General features: G+C 50.1%; 1 protein-coding gene across 1 annotated transcript in view; it reads right to left on the reverse strand.

Moving 5' to 3' along the window:
* The window catches only part of PGPEP1L (pyroglutamyl-peptidase I like), a 33,847-nt gene that overhangs the window by 2,548 nt on the left and 19,071 nt on the right, over positions 1–12,228 (reverse strand). Inside the window, 1 exon segment of the mRNA XM_046655030.1 lies at positions 127–249. Within this exon segment, the coding sequence (XP_046510986.1) occupies positions 127–249 (123 nt within the window).

The raw sequence follows: 12,228 nt of genomic DNA on the forward strand, positions 1-12,228 counted from the left end.
GGCAGGGTGCACTTCAGCCATCAACCCTAGAATGAGGGTCCAGGGGTTCCTGGGCTCTGGGGCTCCACCACGTCTTCAGCCTCCTACGCCTACTCCTGCCCCACCGCCTCCCCAGCTGTCATTTACTTGCGGTTGAAGATCTTCCCAGATTCTGGTGACCCTCTGCTTCACCTCCCTGTAATCCACAGGCAGCTGAAGAGTCCGCAGCTCCACTTCCCTGTCACTCCCCAGGCCCAGCTTGGAGAGCTCCTGCAGAAAGAAGCAGGCAGACTCACCTCGTTTGATGGAGGGCCAGGGGGAGTCCCTGAAAAGCCAACACTTGGGATCATCCATGCCACTCCCAGGGGTCTTCCATGGGCCTAGACCCTGCCCTCAAGGAGCTCACACAGTGGCAAGGGGCCGGCAGAAGCGCCATGGTTCCTGCCTCTGGAGGCCCCAGGAAGCCGTTCCCATCGAGGTGTGGTACCCCAGAGGCATGTCTGATCCAGCCTGCGGGTTGGGACATAGTTCACAGAGGGGATGCAGGGAGTTCTAAGGCACAGAACAGGGTGAGCCAGGTGAAGAAGAGGAGAAGGGCGTGCCAGGCAGAGGGAGCTGCAGAGAAACAGGGCAGCGTGAGAGCCTGAGGCCTTTGAGAAACGTGGTATGACTTGGCACTCTGGCAGCGGCAGGCTGCGGGTGGAGGGCAGAAGCCTTCTTCTGTGTGCCCTGCACCTCCAAGGACAGGGCGTTTAGCACCCTGGACTTGGATCCGTGCATTAACTGCCTGTAGCACCCCCAGGCATTTTGAGAAGTAACCCACCACCCCAATAATGTATCGACGGCACTACACATCAGGGAAGGATGAGAACAAAGCTAGAGAAGTCTGTGGAAGCCAGATTGAGTCTTAGAGGTTGGATTTGATCCTTAGGGCAAAAGGAAGCCACCTAAGCATTGTGCACAGGCGCGAATGAGTCAGAGCTGCCTCCTGAGGATGGAGGAGGCGGCGGAGTGGGCTGGAGGGCTCCTTAGGGTTGACTTTGGACTGCTGAGTTTGAAGGACCCAAAGGGAGTTGGTCCCTCTGCTCTGTGTGCTTGGAGCTCACAGAGAGGCTTCTGGGGAGACGCTGGCAAGTCAGGGCAGCAAAAGCCACGAGTCTAGGTGAGATCTAGATGTCGCCAGCACAGGGAGAGGAGGAGAAGGGCTATGGAGAAAACTCAAGGTCAGGGAGCATCCTCTTCCAAGGGCAGGAGAAATGGCAGACAGTTTGGAAGGGAGAAAAGCAGGAGAGTGAGATCTTAGAGGTGTGCATTTCACTGTTGGTAAAAGTTGAATTAGGAAACTAAAGATCATCCTGAAAAGGCCAAATCCTTTCCCTGTACCAGGAGCCGTGCTTGTCAACAAGATGGTTTTGGATTAGCATCTCCATTTTTCTTGACTCCCTTTCCTGGCATTTCAGGACATCCAGGAGCATGCATCGCTGCGTGGAGGGTGCAGCAAGGGCTGTTTGGTCTGCCCTAAGATCGCAGGCAGGAGATTCCAGGGCCTGGCCCTGGGCTGTGGAGGAGCCGGGCAGGGATGGCGTGTCCAGATGTGGGTCTGCCTGTGCTGCTTTCCACAGGAGGGCTGTGTTCCTTCTGGCTGACTTTTGGTGTCTCAGGTCTGTCCTCAACCAGGTCAGCCTTCCTGAGGGGCTCTGCTCTGTCCTCCAGATACCACCTCAGAAGCCCAGTTCCCTGGACCAGCTCAGGCTTTGTTCATTTCCAAAAGTAAATGCCAAGACCACATCCCCACTTGGGCCTTGAGGGAGAATTCGTTTGCCTGCTTGATGGTGGGAGGCAGGAAGGAGAGCCAGGCCACACAGGGCAGTGGGCTGGAGGGCCATAGAGGAAGTGGGCTGAGCTTCCAGGTGGACATTCCAAGGGCCCAACAGACCAAGGGGGTTCTAGACAAGCCCGAGTTCCTTGTGACGCCATCTGGGTCCCCTGTCCTGCAGGGGTTGAGCAAGGTTGCACTGGCCCCAGCTCCTTCAGGATGCTCCCAATTCAGGGAGTGGGGGCTGGAAGGCACCACTCTTGGGTCACCTTTGGCTCTGTCATGAGGATAAGGAGTCCTTGGCTTGGCTCAGGGCTGCTTCTTGGAACCCAACCATCCGGGCAGAATGAGTTTCTTCTACTCAGCAGAGTTCTCATGGGGTCTGGCTCTGAGAAAAGGCTGCACAGGAGCCTCAGAACCAAATAGAGTTGCCTGGGAATCTGCTTTCAGTGCTGTGCCCTGAAGAGCTGTCCTAGTTTGGTTGGCAATGGAAACATTGATTAATTATGCTCAGTAAGCCTGCAAAGAAAGCAGTGCCCTGGGACAGAGACATCCACCCTGAGCCGGGCAGGGGCAGGCCCTCTCTGGCTCAGCAACTCCCCCAGTCCCCCCCCCCCCCCGCCCAGCAGTGATTGGTCAATGCCTCCTCTTCACATAAGAACGCAGCTCTGCTTCAGAGCTGTCTCTAACTAACGTAAAGCCCAGACAAGGCAAGCCACAACAGGAACCCCGGTTTTTTTCTCCACCATAGGTTTTTCTTTCCAGCCCACCTCAAGCCAGCTGAGGAAGGAGAGAAGAGAGAGCCTCTGGATGTCTTGTCAAAGACCCTCCAGCTGCTGCCTGAGTTTAGGGGCTGGGTTCGGGGAGAGTGAGTTTCCTGTGGCTGTGATGATAACGGACCACAGACGGGATGGCTCAGAACAGAACCTTATCATCTCACGGTCCTGCAGGAAAGAAGTCCCAAATCAAGGTGGCAGCAGGGCGGTGCTCCCTCTGAGCCCTGTAGAAGGATCCTAGCTTGCTTCTTTCAGCTTCTGGTAGCCCTAGACTCTCCTTGGCTTGTGGCAGCATGACGCCAATCTTCACATAGCCTTCCCTCTGGGCATGTCTGTCTCTGTGTCCAGATTTCCCTGTTTTCTGAGGACACTAGTCATATTGGATTAGAGCCCACCCTAACGACCTCATCTTAACTTGATTATTTGCAAAGACCCTGTCCACATAAGGGCAGAGTCACAGGTACTGGGGGTGAGGACTTCAACATCTTTTGGGGGGACACAACTCAATCCATAACTCTCTAAGTCCATGAGAGCATCACTCTTGCCAAAGTAGAAAGTGCAGGGAAGCCAAACCGTAGATCTCCTTGGCATTCATAGAGCTGGCATGGAAGGGAGGGCATTTGACGTTAGACTTGAGTCCCCTGTGTATTTTACTTATCTGAAAGACGAGGCCCAGGAGATTAGAAGGTCCCGCTTCTGTTCATCAGGTATTTCCTTTCCAGCTTCTGATCTGGTGCTCAAACACACTGGACTTCAGACTGACATTAGAATCCACGGGCTGGATTCCACCAGAGCTGCTGGTCTGGCGCTGCACTCCATAACCAGCCACAGATGTCACACGTTGCCTCATATCAACTCAGGTCACTTTTTGCCACCAAATAACTTTTTAAAAACTTCTAATTTTTACAGGTCTTTGGATATCGGAATTTCAGATAAGGAATTGTGGGCCACTATAAACTTGAACTTGTTCACGTGTTGCCTTGAAATTATTCTCCTGTATCTTCCTGGTATATTTTTTCTTCCTAATTAGAATGTCACCCTCTTCCTCTTTCCCTCCACAGTTGTCCTGATGAAGGCAGAGCCTGCAGCTTGGTGGATCTGCCCTGTCACCAGTGACAGGGACTCTGCTAATGTGCAGCCAGCCTCCCCTGGGATGAAGCAACCATTGTCACTCACGCTGCGGGGCTGGAAGTCCCAACCCTTGCTGGTTCTCCTGGAGCCCTTCAAGCAGGGGGAAGACCAACTGGACCCAACAGACATCCCCCTGGAGGATGGAGGGCCGACAGGAGAGCACCTGCAGCCTCCACTGGCCACAGGCCTTGCCTGGGCCTGGCCGAGCTGCTTGCACAGCGATGGAGGTCTGCAGCCGTTCTGAGGTCACCAGGAGGGGTGGTTGGATGTATCCGTGTAGGGGGCTTCTAGGGACTGAATGTTTGTGTCCCCTCTAACCTGGCATGTGACAGTATTTGGAGATGAGCCCCCTGGGAGGTAATTAGCTTTAAATGAGGTCAGGACGGTGGGGCCCCCAGGATGAGATTAGCGTCCTTACAAGAAGATGAAGAGCCCAGAGCCTTTCTTTCTCTGCCAGGTGAGGACACAGCAGGCGGCCGTCTGCCCCCTAAGAAGAGGGCTCCCACCAGGAAGTGAAGCTGCTGCTGCCTTGATCGGGGACTCCCCAGCCTCGAGAACTGTGAGAAATAAACGTCCGCTGTTTTGCCACCCAGTCTGTGGTATTGCGTTCTAGCAGCCCCGGGGCTGACCAATAGAGGCCTTCCAGTTGCTAATGAGATGAGGCCTGGTCGAGTTTGAGATACATGCCAGCTCATCCATCCAGCTCGTTATAAAGCTTGAGGGGCCGCAGACGACCCGGGACTGCCGTCGGGATCCGATTTGAGATATTGAGGAGCTCTTTCCAACTGGAAACATGGAGCAAGCCTCCAGGCACTGCCTCATGTGGACACTCTGCTCTCCCTCTCTCAAACATGCACACACGCATGAGTGCACACACACACACTTGGTGTCCTGGATCACCTACACTGTGACTCATGGCACAAAGGGCACTTTAGAGAAATAAGCCAAGCTGGTGGTCATCGCCAGCCTAAGCCTGTGTTGAGGAGGACGCAGGACAGAAGGGGTCAATGTGCAGAGCCAGACCCCAACCGTAGCTCCGCAGGGAAAGGCATGGGCTTGGGGGTCAGAAAGACATGGGTTTGAGACCTGGCTCTTCCACCTTTCAATAGATCCACTTGGGCATATTATTGAACCTTGGTGCACGTCAGTTTTCTAATCTGTGAAATGGGGATAATTAAACATCAGAGGGGTTTTCACAAATATTACATTATTATGTGCTGGCACACAATGGGGGCTTTCTGTGGGGGATCAATGCTTCTAATTAGCCCATATTCATTTGAGAAAGTCATGCAAGAGGAATTTATCAAAAGTAACATTTATTAGAATTTGATGCGCCTGGGCCCGTCAGAAGCAGTGAGTAGAACATGCTGCACAAACAGACGCCAGGCCGCTGGCTGCCACCATGCCTTCTGCGGAGAAGGGCTGGTTGTTTAGGAAAGGGGGTGTCACTTCTGTGCAGGCCTCGAGAGAGCCAGGGGGTTGTGCTTTCCGGACTGGCACGTTTTCTCAGCTAGAGTTGCAGAGTGTGCTAAAGCGGGGAGCCCGGAGCAACCACCCTCACCAAGGTGGCCTCCAGGGTCCTGCTCCAGCCAGAGGAATGGGCAGGCTCGGGTGCCGACTGCCCATGCCGGGCCCATAATCCCTCAGAAAAGCCTGAACCCCATCCGTTGCAAAGCTCCTGGGGAAGCAGGGAGCCCCGCCTTCTGCCTCTTTCTCCCAAGTCTTCCTGTCTCCGTGTCTTCCAAAATCTGGTCACCAGGAACACATGGCAGTTTAACAAAGGGAACTGAAGGAAGGAAAAAAGACACCAGTTGCTCTCTGAATTTTTTTCAAATCCACCGAGGCTGTGGCACCAGCTGGTGTTGCAAAACAGTTGCTGTTTTTCCAAAATCGGATTCTTCCCTTATCACATGAGAGCTCGGGGCTAGCACCAGAAACAGGAAAGCATGGCTTCAGTTAGTCTCTCAAGAAAGACTCCCCCAGTGCCTGCTGTGCTGTCCTCCGCTCAGGGCAGGGCGTGGCCTGAGGGTCACATTCACGGAGGAGATGAGGACTGGGACCAGAAATGGGCAGTGATGACAGGAGTCCTGGTTTGAGGGCAGGCTGGGCCCCTGCTGGGCTGGGGAAGCCTGGGGGTAAGAGACAAGGAGCCCAAACCCCACTTCTTCCACTGCCGACTGCGTGAGTTTGGGCGAATTGTTGAAACTTGCCGAGCCTCAGTTTCCCTATCTGTAAAACATGGGGATAACGGGCCTCCTTCCTAGGGCTTGCTATGAAGGTTAAGCCAGCTCACACACATGGATGTGCAGCCTGAGAGGACCACAGGGAGGAGCCTCCGACTGGGGCTTGGAGGGTTCAGCAGGAGCGTGCCCAGAAAGGAATAGTGAGGCTTGGAGATGTGTGCAAAGACCTGCCTCCCTCCCTCTCTCCCTCCTGTCTTTTCATCCTTTCCTCCCATCCTTCCCTCCCCTCCTCACTTCCGCCCTTCCTCCTTCCTCCTTCCTTGTTCTTCTTTCCCTCAGTCATCCATCCATTGTCGGATGTGGACGAGGCACCTCTTGCATGCAATCTCTGCCCTGGGCTCTGGCTGAGGGTCTTGGGGGGCGTGGAGGGGCGGTGTTCTGGGGATGACAATGGAAGAAGGAATCATAACAGATTCCTCTTGATCTGCTGGGTTGGAAGGGACGACCAGGGAGCCATCAGGTGGTAGCTGAGACCCAGGCCTGGGGTTCAACACCATCTAGTCTGGATCCCCGCCTCCCCCACCACAGGGAGAGAAGGAAGCTAAAGCCAGAGCTGGGAGGGGCTCGTCAAGAGGAGGAAGAAGCCACAGAGATGGGCGGAGGCCTGACGTGTTAGGTGTAGGATATCTATCAGCTGCTCTAACACAGACACTCAAAACAGTCTTACAAACAACTTAGCGACACAGAAAAACCCAGAGCAGGAAGAAGTCCAGCAAATCAGGCTCTTGGCCTGTTTCCTGCAGCCGTTTGTGGAAATGGAAACATACTGAAATGGGCATCTCTCGAGGGAAGAATTAGGGGCGATCCTTGTTTCTTTCTGTCCTCTGTAAGATTTTCACAGTGGACATGTCTGTACTATTTTTCTGGTTCTAAAAGCTTAAAAAGTATTCTGGTAACCAGACAAGCTGCCTGCGAAAGACCTTCCTGTGTACAGGCACCGTGCCTAGCGTGGAAACCGGCACAGTTAGCCATTGATGATTAGGTAGCTAGCAACTAAAGTTTTTCTCCTTTTTGCAATTACTGATTATAGCTCTCGGTTGTTCCCCTGCCCATTGTCAACCATGCTGTTTAGGCAATATGCTACCTGATTCCCATCAGGTTCCTGTAGATACAGCTCCCTGGAGCCTGGGTCACCATGGTAATGGGGGTATGAGCTGTTTTTCAAGAATTAGGACTCTCTGGTCCAGTTCAGGTCAGTGGAGACCACAAATTCATCAACTGAGCCTGCACAGATGTCTGATGAGTGACATTTGACGTCAAGAGGCTAAAAACTCCACCCTCAGATCATGCTCATGCCACCATTTTGTGAACATGCGTCCTAGGAAGAGGCATGGGGTCTGACTACGCTTGCGCAGGTCATCAATTTCCTCACCTCTCCTCACCTCCAGTCATCTATCTCCACACTTCAGACCATCTTGCCCCCCATCCCATAAACATCCCTGAGTCCCTATTTTCAAGGAGGCGGATTTGAGGCTCATTCTCCAGTTTCCTCATGTGGCTGCCTTGTGAGTAAACTCTCTCTCTGCTGCAATCTCATCTCAGTGTTTGGCTTTCGGGGCAGTGGGCAAAAATGAACTTGATTCAGTAACAGCGCCTCACCACAACCCTCCTGATGAGGTGCTCAAACTGTCCCCATTTTACAGATGAGGAAACCGAGGCCCAGAAAGGATAAGTTTGAAAGAAGGGAGGAGTTCCAGGAAGCAGCCACAAAGGAGATATTCCCACAACAGCGGTGTCAACTATTTAGGGCTGATCACAGCCTCACAGTGGTTTTGGAAATCTTGGGATTCAGTTTAAAGTCACTCTCTTTTCCTTAAGGATGCCAAGTTCCATTCTCCATATGTGATGACTGTGCTGGCCCACTCTCAGTCTCCTCAGTGATTCTTCCAAACTACTGGGTCATTGTTTCCAGAAAAATCCAGTAATGAAAAACAGCAGCCCCATGATTCCCATCTCTCTGTCTGGAGCAGTTGACTCCAAGTTTTTGATCATGTGCGCCTATTAATAAAAGATTTGAGTGTGCACAGGTGCATGCACACACCCACACACTCTCATTAGCTGGTGTCTTGACGTCTCAAGACACAAAACACACTTCAAGTGGGCTTCATTGTCATTAAGTGGATGTAAATCTACATTTTCAGTGGTTTTCTTAGATCCTCCCCCTTTTTCGGGCCAACTTCATCTGAGAGTGTCATTGTTTTTATATCAGAATGTGGCTGACAGAGAGCACATCTGAGGGGAGAGGAAGTGCCGCTCAGCTGTTTTCACGCATTTGCTCATGTTTGCGCTATCCGTATTATCTTCTATCTGTGGGGTTTTGCAGATCATTTTTGTGGATTCCTTGATCGTAATTGGAGGATTAGTTTAATTATAACTGGATAATATAATCCTGAAACCCAATAACTGGGCTGAAATACTTTTAATAAATTAAAAGTGATTCCAAGAGGAAGTACCTCCCTATCACCAGGAGGGCCTTTGCCCCAAGGTTGACACGTTCCCTCATCCCTCAGGACACCATGCCTGTCCCAGGACCTGTGGACATATAAAGCAAGGCCATCATCAGTCCAGCTAGGAAATATTGGTCCAGGTTAATTTCTTTCTTATTTTTTAGACTAAAAACATAGAAATTCATACCTGTTAGGATGACCACTATAAAAACAATAAAATAGCAAGTGTTGGTGAGGATGTGGAGAAAATGCAACCCTTGTATACTGTTGGTGGGAGTGTAACATGGTACAGCTACTGTGGAAGGGTATGGAAGTTCCTCTAAATATTAAAAATAGAATTACCATATGATCCAGCAATCCTATTTCTGGGTGTATATCAAAAGAATTGAAAGCAGGATCTCAAAGAGATATTTGCACACCCATGTTCACTGCAACGTTATTCACAATAGCCAAGAGGTGGAAGCAACCCAGATGTCCATCGATGGATAAATGGATAAATAAAGTGTGGTGTGTACAAATGATAGAATATTATTCAGCCTTAAAAAGGAAGAAAATTCTGACATAGGCTGCAACATAGATGAACCTGGAAGTCAGTATGCTTAGTGAAGTAAGCCAGTCACAAAAAGACAAGTACCGTATGATTCCACTTACATGAGGTATTTAAAGTAGTCAAATTCATAGAAACAAAAAGTAGAAGGGTGGTTACCAGGGCTTGGGGGAGGGGAAAATGAAGAGTTGTTGTTCAACAGGCATAGAGTTTCAGTTTTGCAAGATAAAGAGCTCTACATGTCTGTTGCACTACAGTGTGAACATACTTAACACTATTTGAACTGTACACTTAAAAGTGGTTGAGATGGTAAATTTTATGATTTTTTTTTGTTTGTTTATTTTGGTGAGGAAGATTGGCCCTGAGCTAACATCTGTGCCAGTCTTCCTCTACTTTGCATGTGGGACCACTCCACAGCATGGCTGGTGAGTGGAGTAGGTCCACACCTGAGATCTGAACCCGCACACCCAGAGTGCCAAAGAGGAGCAGATGGAAATTTAACCACTCAGCCACGGGGCTGGCCCCAATTTTATGTTTTTTAACACAATTTTAAAAAACATAGGCTGACCCCGTGGCTGAGTGGTTAAGTTTGCACACTCTGCTTCAGTGGCCCAGGGTTTCACTGGTTCCAATCCTGGGCGCAGACATGGCACCACTCATCAAGCCATGCTGAGGCAGCATCCCACATAGCACAACCAGAGGCACTCACAACTAGAATATACAACTATGTACTGGGGGACTTTGGGGAGAAAAAGCAGAAGAAAAAAAAAGAGAAGAAGACTGGCAACAGTTGTTAGCTCAGGTGCCAATCTTTAAAAAAAAAAAATGTAAAGAAACATAGAAATTGTAATCTTGATCTTTTCCTCCTGTACCCCAGTGGACCACCTTGCAAATCCCACTTTGGAAATGATTTTGGACCCTCAAGGAGGTGCTGATCTAGGAAGTAATGGAATGATCTGAAGGATGGGGTGGGGGGGGGGGGGGGGGATTGGGCCTGCAAACCTCTGCTTAGGAAGCTGGGCAGGAAAGGGTTAACCCTGCAGGCCTGGGCTGCTCAAACCCTGTGCATTCCCAAGAATGACCTGTCCTCAGGACTGACCTTTGGCCGGCTCCTGGGAGAAGAGCTCTGAACTCTTGGGCTGTTCTGCCTGGTAAGAACAGCTTTGTATGCCTGAGGCCTCGGGTCACACACTGGTTTGATGAGCATTCACGCTAACACTGATTTTTGGTGGATGCCTGTTTTTGCAATGCAGTCTGAGCAGCTGAGGTCAGTCAGGCGGGCACTGCATGCCTATGTGACTGACTACTAGTAAAAACGCTGGACAACGAGGCTCAGGTGAGCTTCCTGGGTTAACAACACTTCACACATGTTGTCGCCTGTCATTGCTGGGAGGCTCACATGTATCCACGTGCCTCCACTGGGAGAGGACACTTGGAAGCTTCTCCTGGGCTCTCCTGGTCTTTGCTCCATGCACCTTCCCCTTTGCTGATTTTAATTTGGATCCTTTTGCTGTGGGACCCAGTAAAAGTGAGTATGACAGCTTTTCTGAGACTGGATTCAGGTGAATCATGGAGCCTGAGGGTGGTCCTGGGGACCCCCTGACACAGAGGCCTCTCAATGTCTCTTGGGCCCTGGCTTCTCCTTTAGAATCATTTTCCCTTTTTTCTCCCCCTAGTTTTTGGTCCAAGCAGGAAAGAAGGCAATTTTCTCTGTTTTCTTTCGTTCAGTCACTCATTCATGTTTTCGGTAGTCTTTGAGCCATTCCTTGGCCGAGCACTGTGTTGCCCTGTTCCTATGTGGATGGGAAATGCCCAGGGAGAATAAATGTCTTAGGGAAGGGAGTGGGTTGGGCAGGAGAGACGGTACTCCCAGGGCCAAGTTGGAGGTCACAGCACATTGTAGGAGTTGGGAGAAGAGGCTTAGGGCCTGGTGGGTGCAGGTTCAATTCCACAACTGCCCCTCAGGCACCAGCTCAGACACTTGACCTTGGACAAGTGACTTATGCTCTAGGGGCCTCAGATGCCTCGTCTGTAAAACTGAGATATTACTGCTGCCCTTTCAGTGGCTCTCCTCGGTCATGCTGTCCCCCGGAGCGGGGGGGGTTCTGAATACATGCAGTGTTTAGGGGAACCTACTGATGATGCCACAAAGGTCGAGATGCTAAACATCCTTCACTGCACATTTTACTTGATCCCACACTATGCACACAGTGCTCTCAGAACAATACTACAACTTTGCCTCCAATAATATGATTATTGAAAAGTTTAAGATATTTTTGTTTTGTGTTTGTTTTTTGTCCTTAAAGTGAATGGCTGGATTTCAAAACTCCTCATCATGGTTCCTCTCTGTGTGGTTATATCACTGACTGGATACACTGTTAGGCTCATTCACTCAATTGACTTTTAATTTCTACGCATTGCTTTTTTAAAAATTTAATTTTGTTGGGGCCAGCCCCGTGGCCGAGTGGTTAAGTTCGTGGGCTCTGCTTCGGCGGCCCAGGGTTTCGCCATTTGGATCCTGGGTGTGGACCTAACGCTGCTCATCAAGCCATGCTGAAGCAGTGTCCCATATGCCACAAGTAGAAGGACTCACAACTAAAAATATACAACTGTGTACCGGGGTCTTTGGGGAGAAGAAGGAAAAATAAAATCTTGAAAAAAAATTTTGTTTTATTAGTACATAAAATATTCTACATGGTTCCAAAGTTAAAGCAACAAAACAAGCTCAAAGAAGTCCAGTTCCTTTTCCTTTCTCCTCCACAGGACACCATTTTTTAATTTTACGATTTATCTTTGATTTTTTAAATTATCGTAAACCAAGATGTAACATATTTAGCACCCCCCTTTCTTATATACACTTTCTCCATCTTATGCACGTCTTTCCCTATTTTTGCTGGTGTATCTTTGGGAGAGCTTCCTAGAAAGGTGCTGGCTTGCCGGGACACTGCATACATCACGTTGCCTGGTGTTGCCAAATTCCCCTCCACTGGGGCTGTACCATGCACCATTCCCGCTACCAAATTATGACAGTGCCTGTGGCCTCACAGCCTGGCACACGAGCTGTCAAACTTCTGGATTTTCACCAATCTGATCTTAGTGTAGCTTTAATTTGCTTTTCTTTTATGAGCAAGTTTGAACATATTTTCATGTAGGTAAGAGCCATTTGCATTCCTTTCTCTGTGAAGCATCTCACACCTTTGGCCCACTTTTCCATAGGGTCATTCACCATTTCTTTTGCCAGTCACAGAAGCTCTTTATACATTCGGGATGTTACCTTTTAAATTATGCT

The sequence above is a fragment of the Equus quagga genome, chromosome 2, assembly GCF_021613505.1.
Source record: "Equus quagga isolate Etosha38 chromosome 2, UCLA_HA_Equagga_1.0, whole genome shotgun sequence".
In the NCBI taxonomy this organism is placed as follows: domain Eukaryota; kingdom Metazoa; phylum Chordata; class Mammalia; order Perissodactyla; family Equidae; genus Equus; species Equus quagga.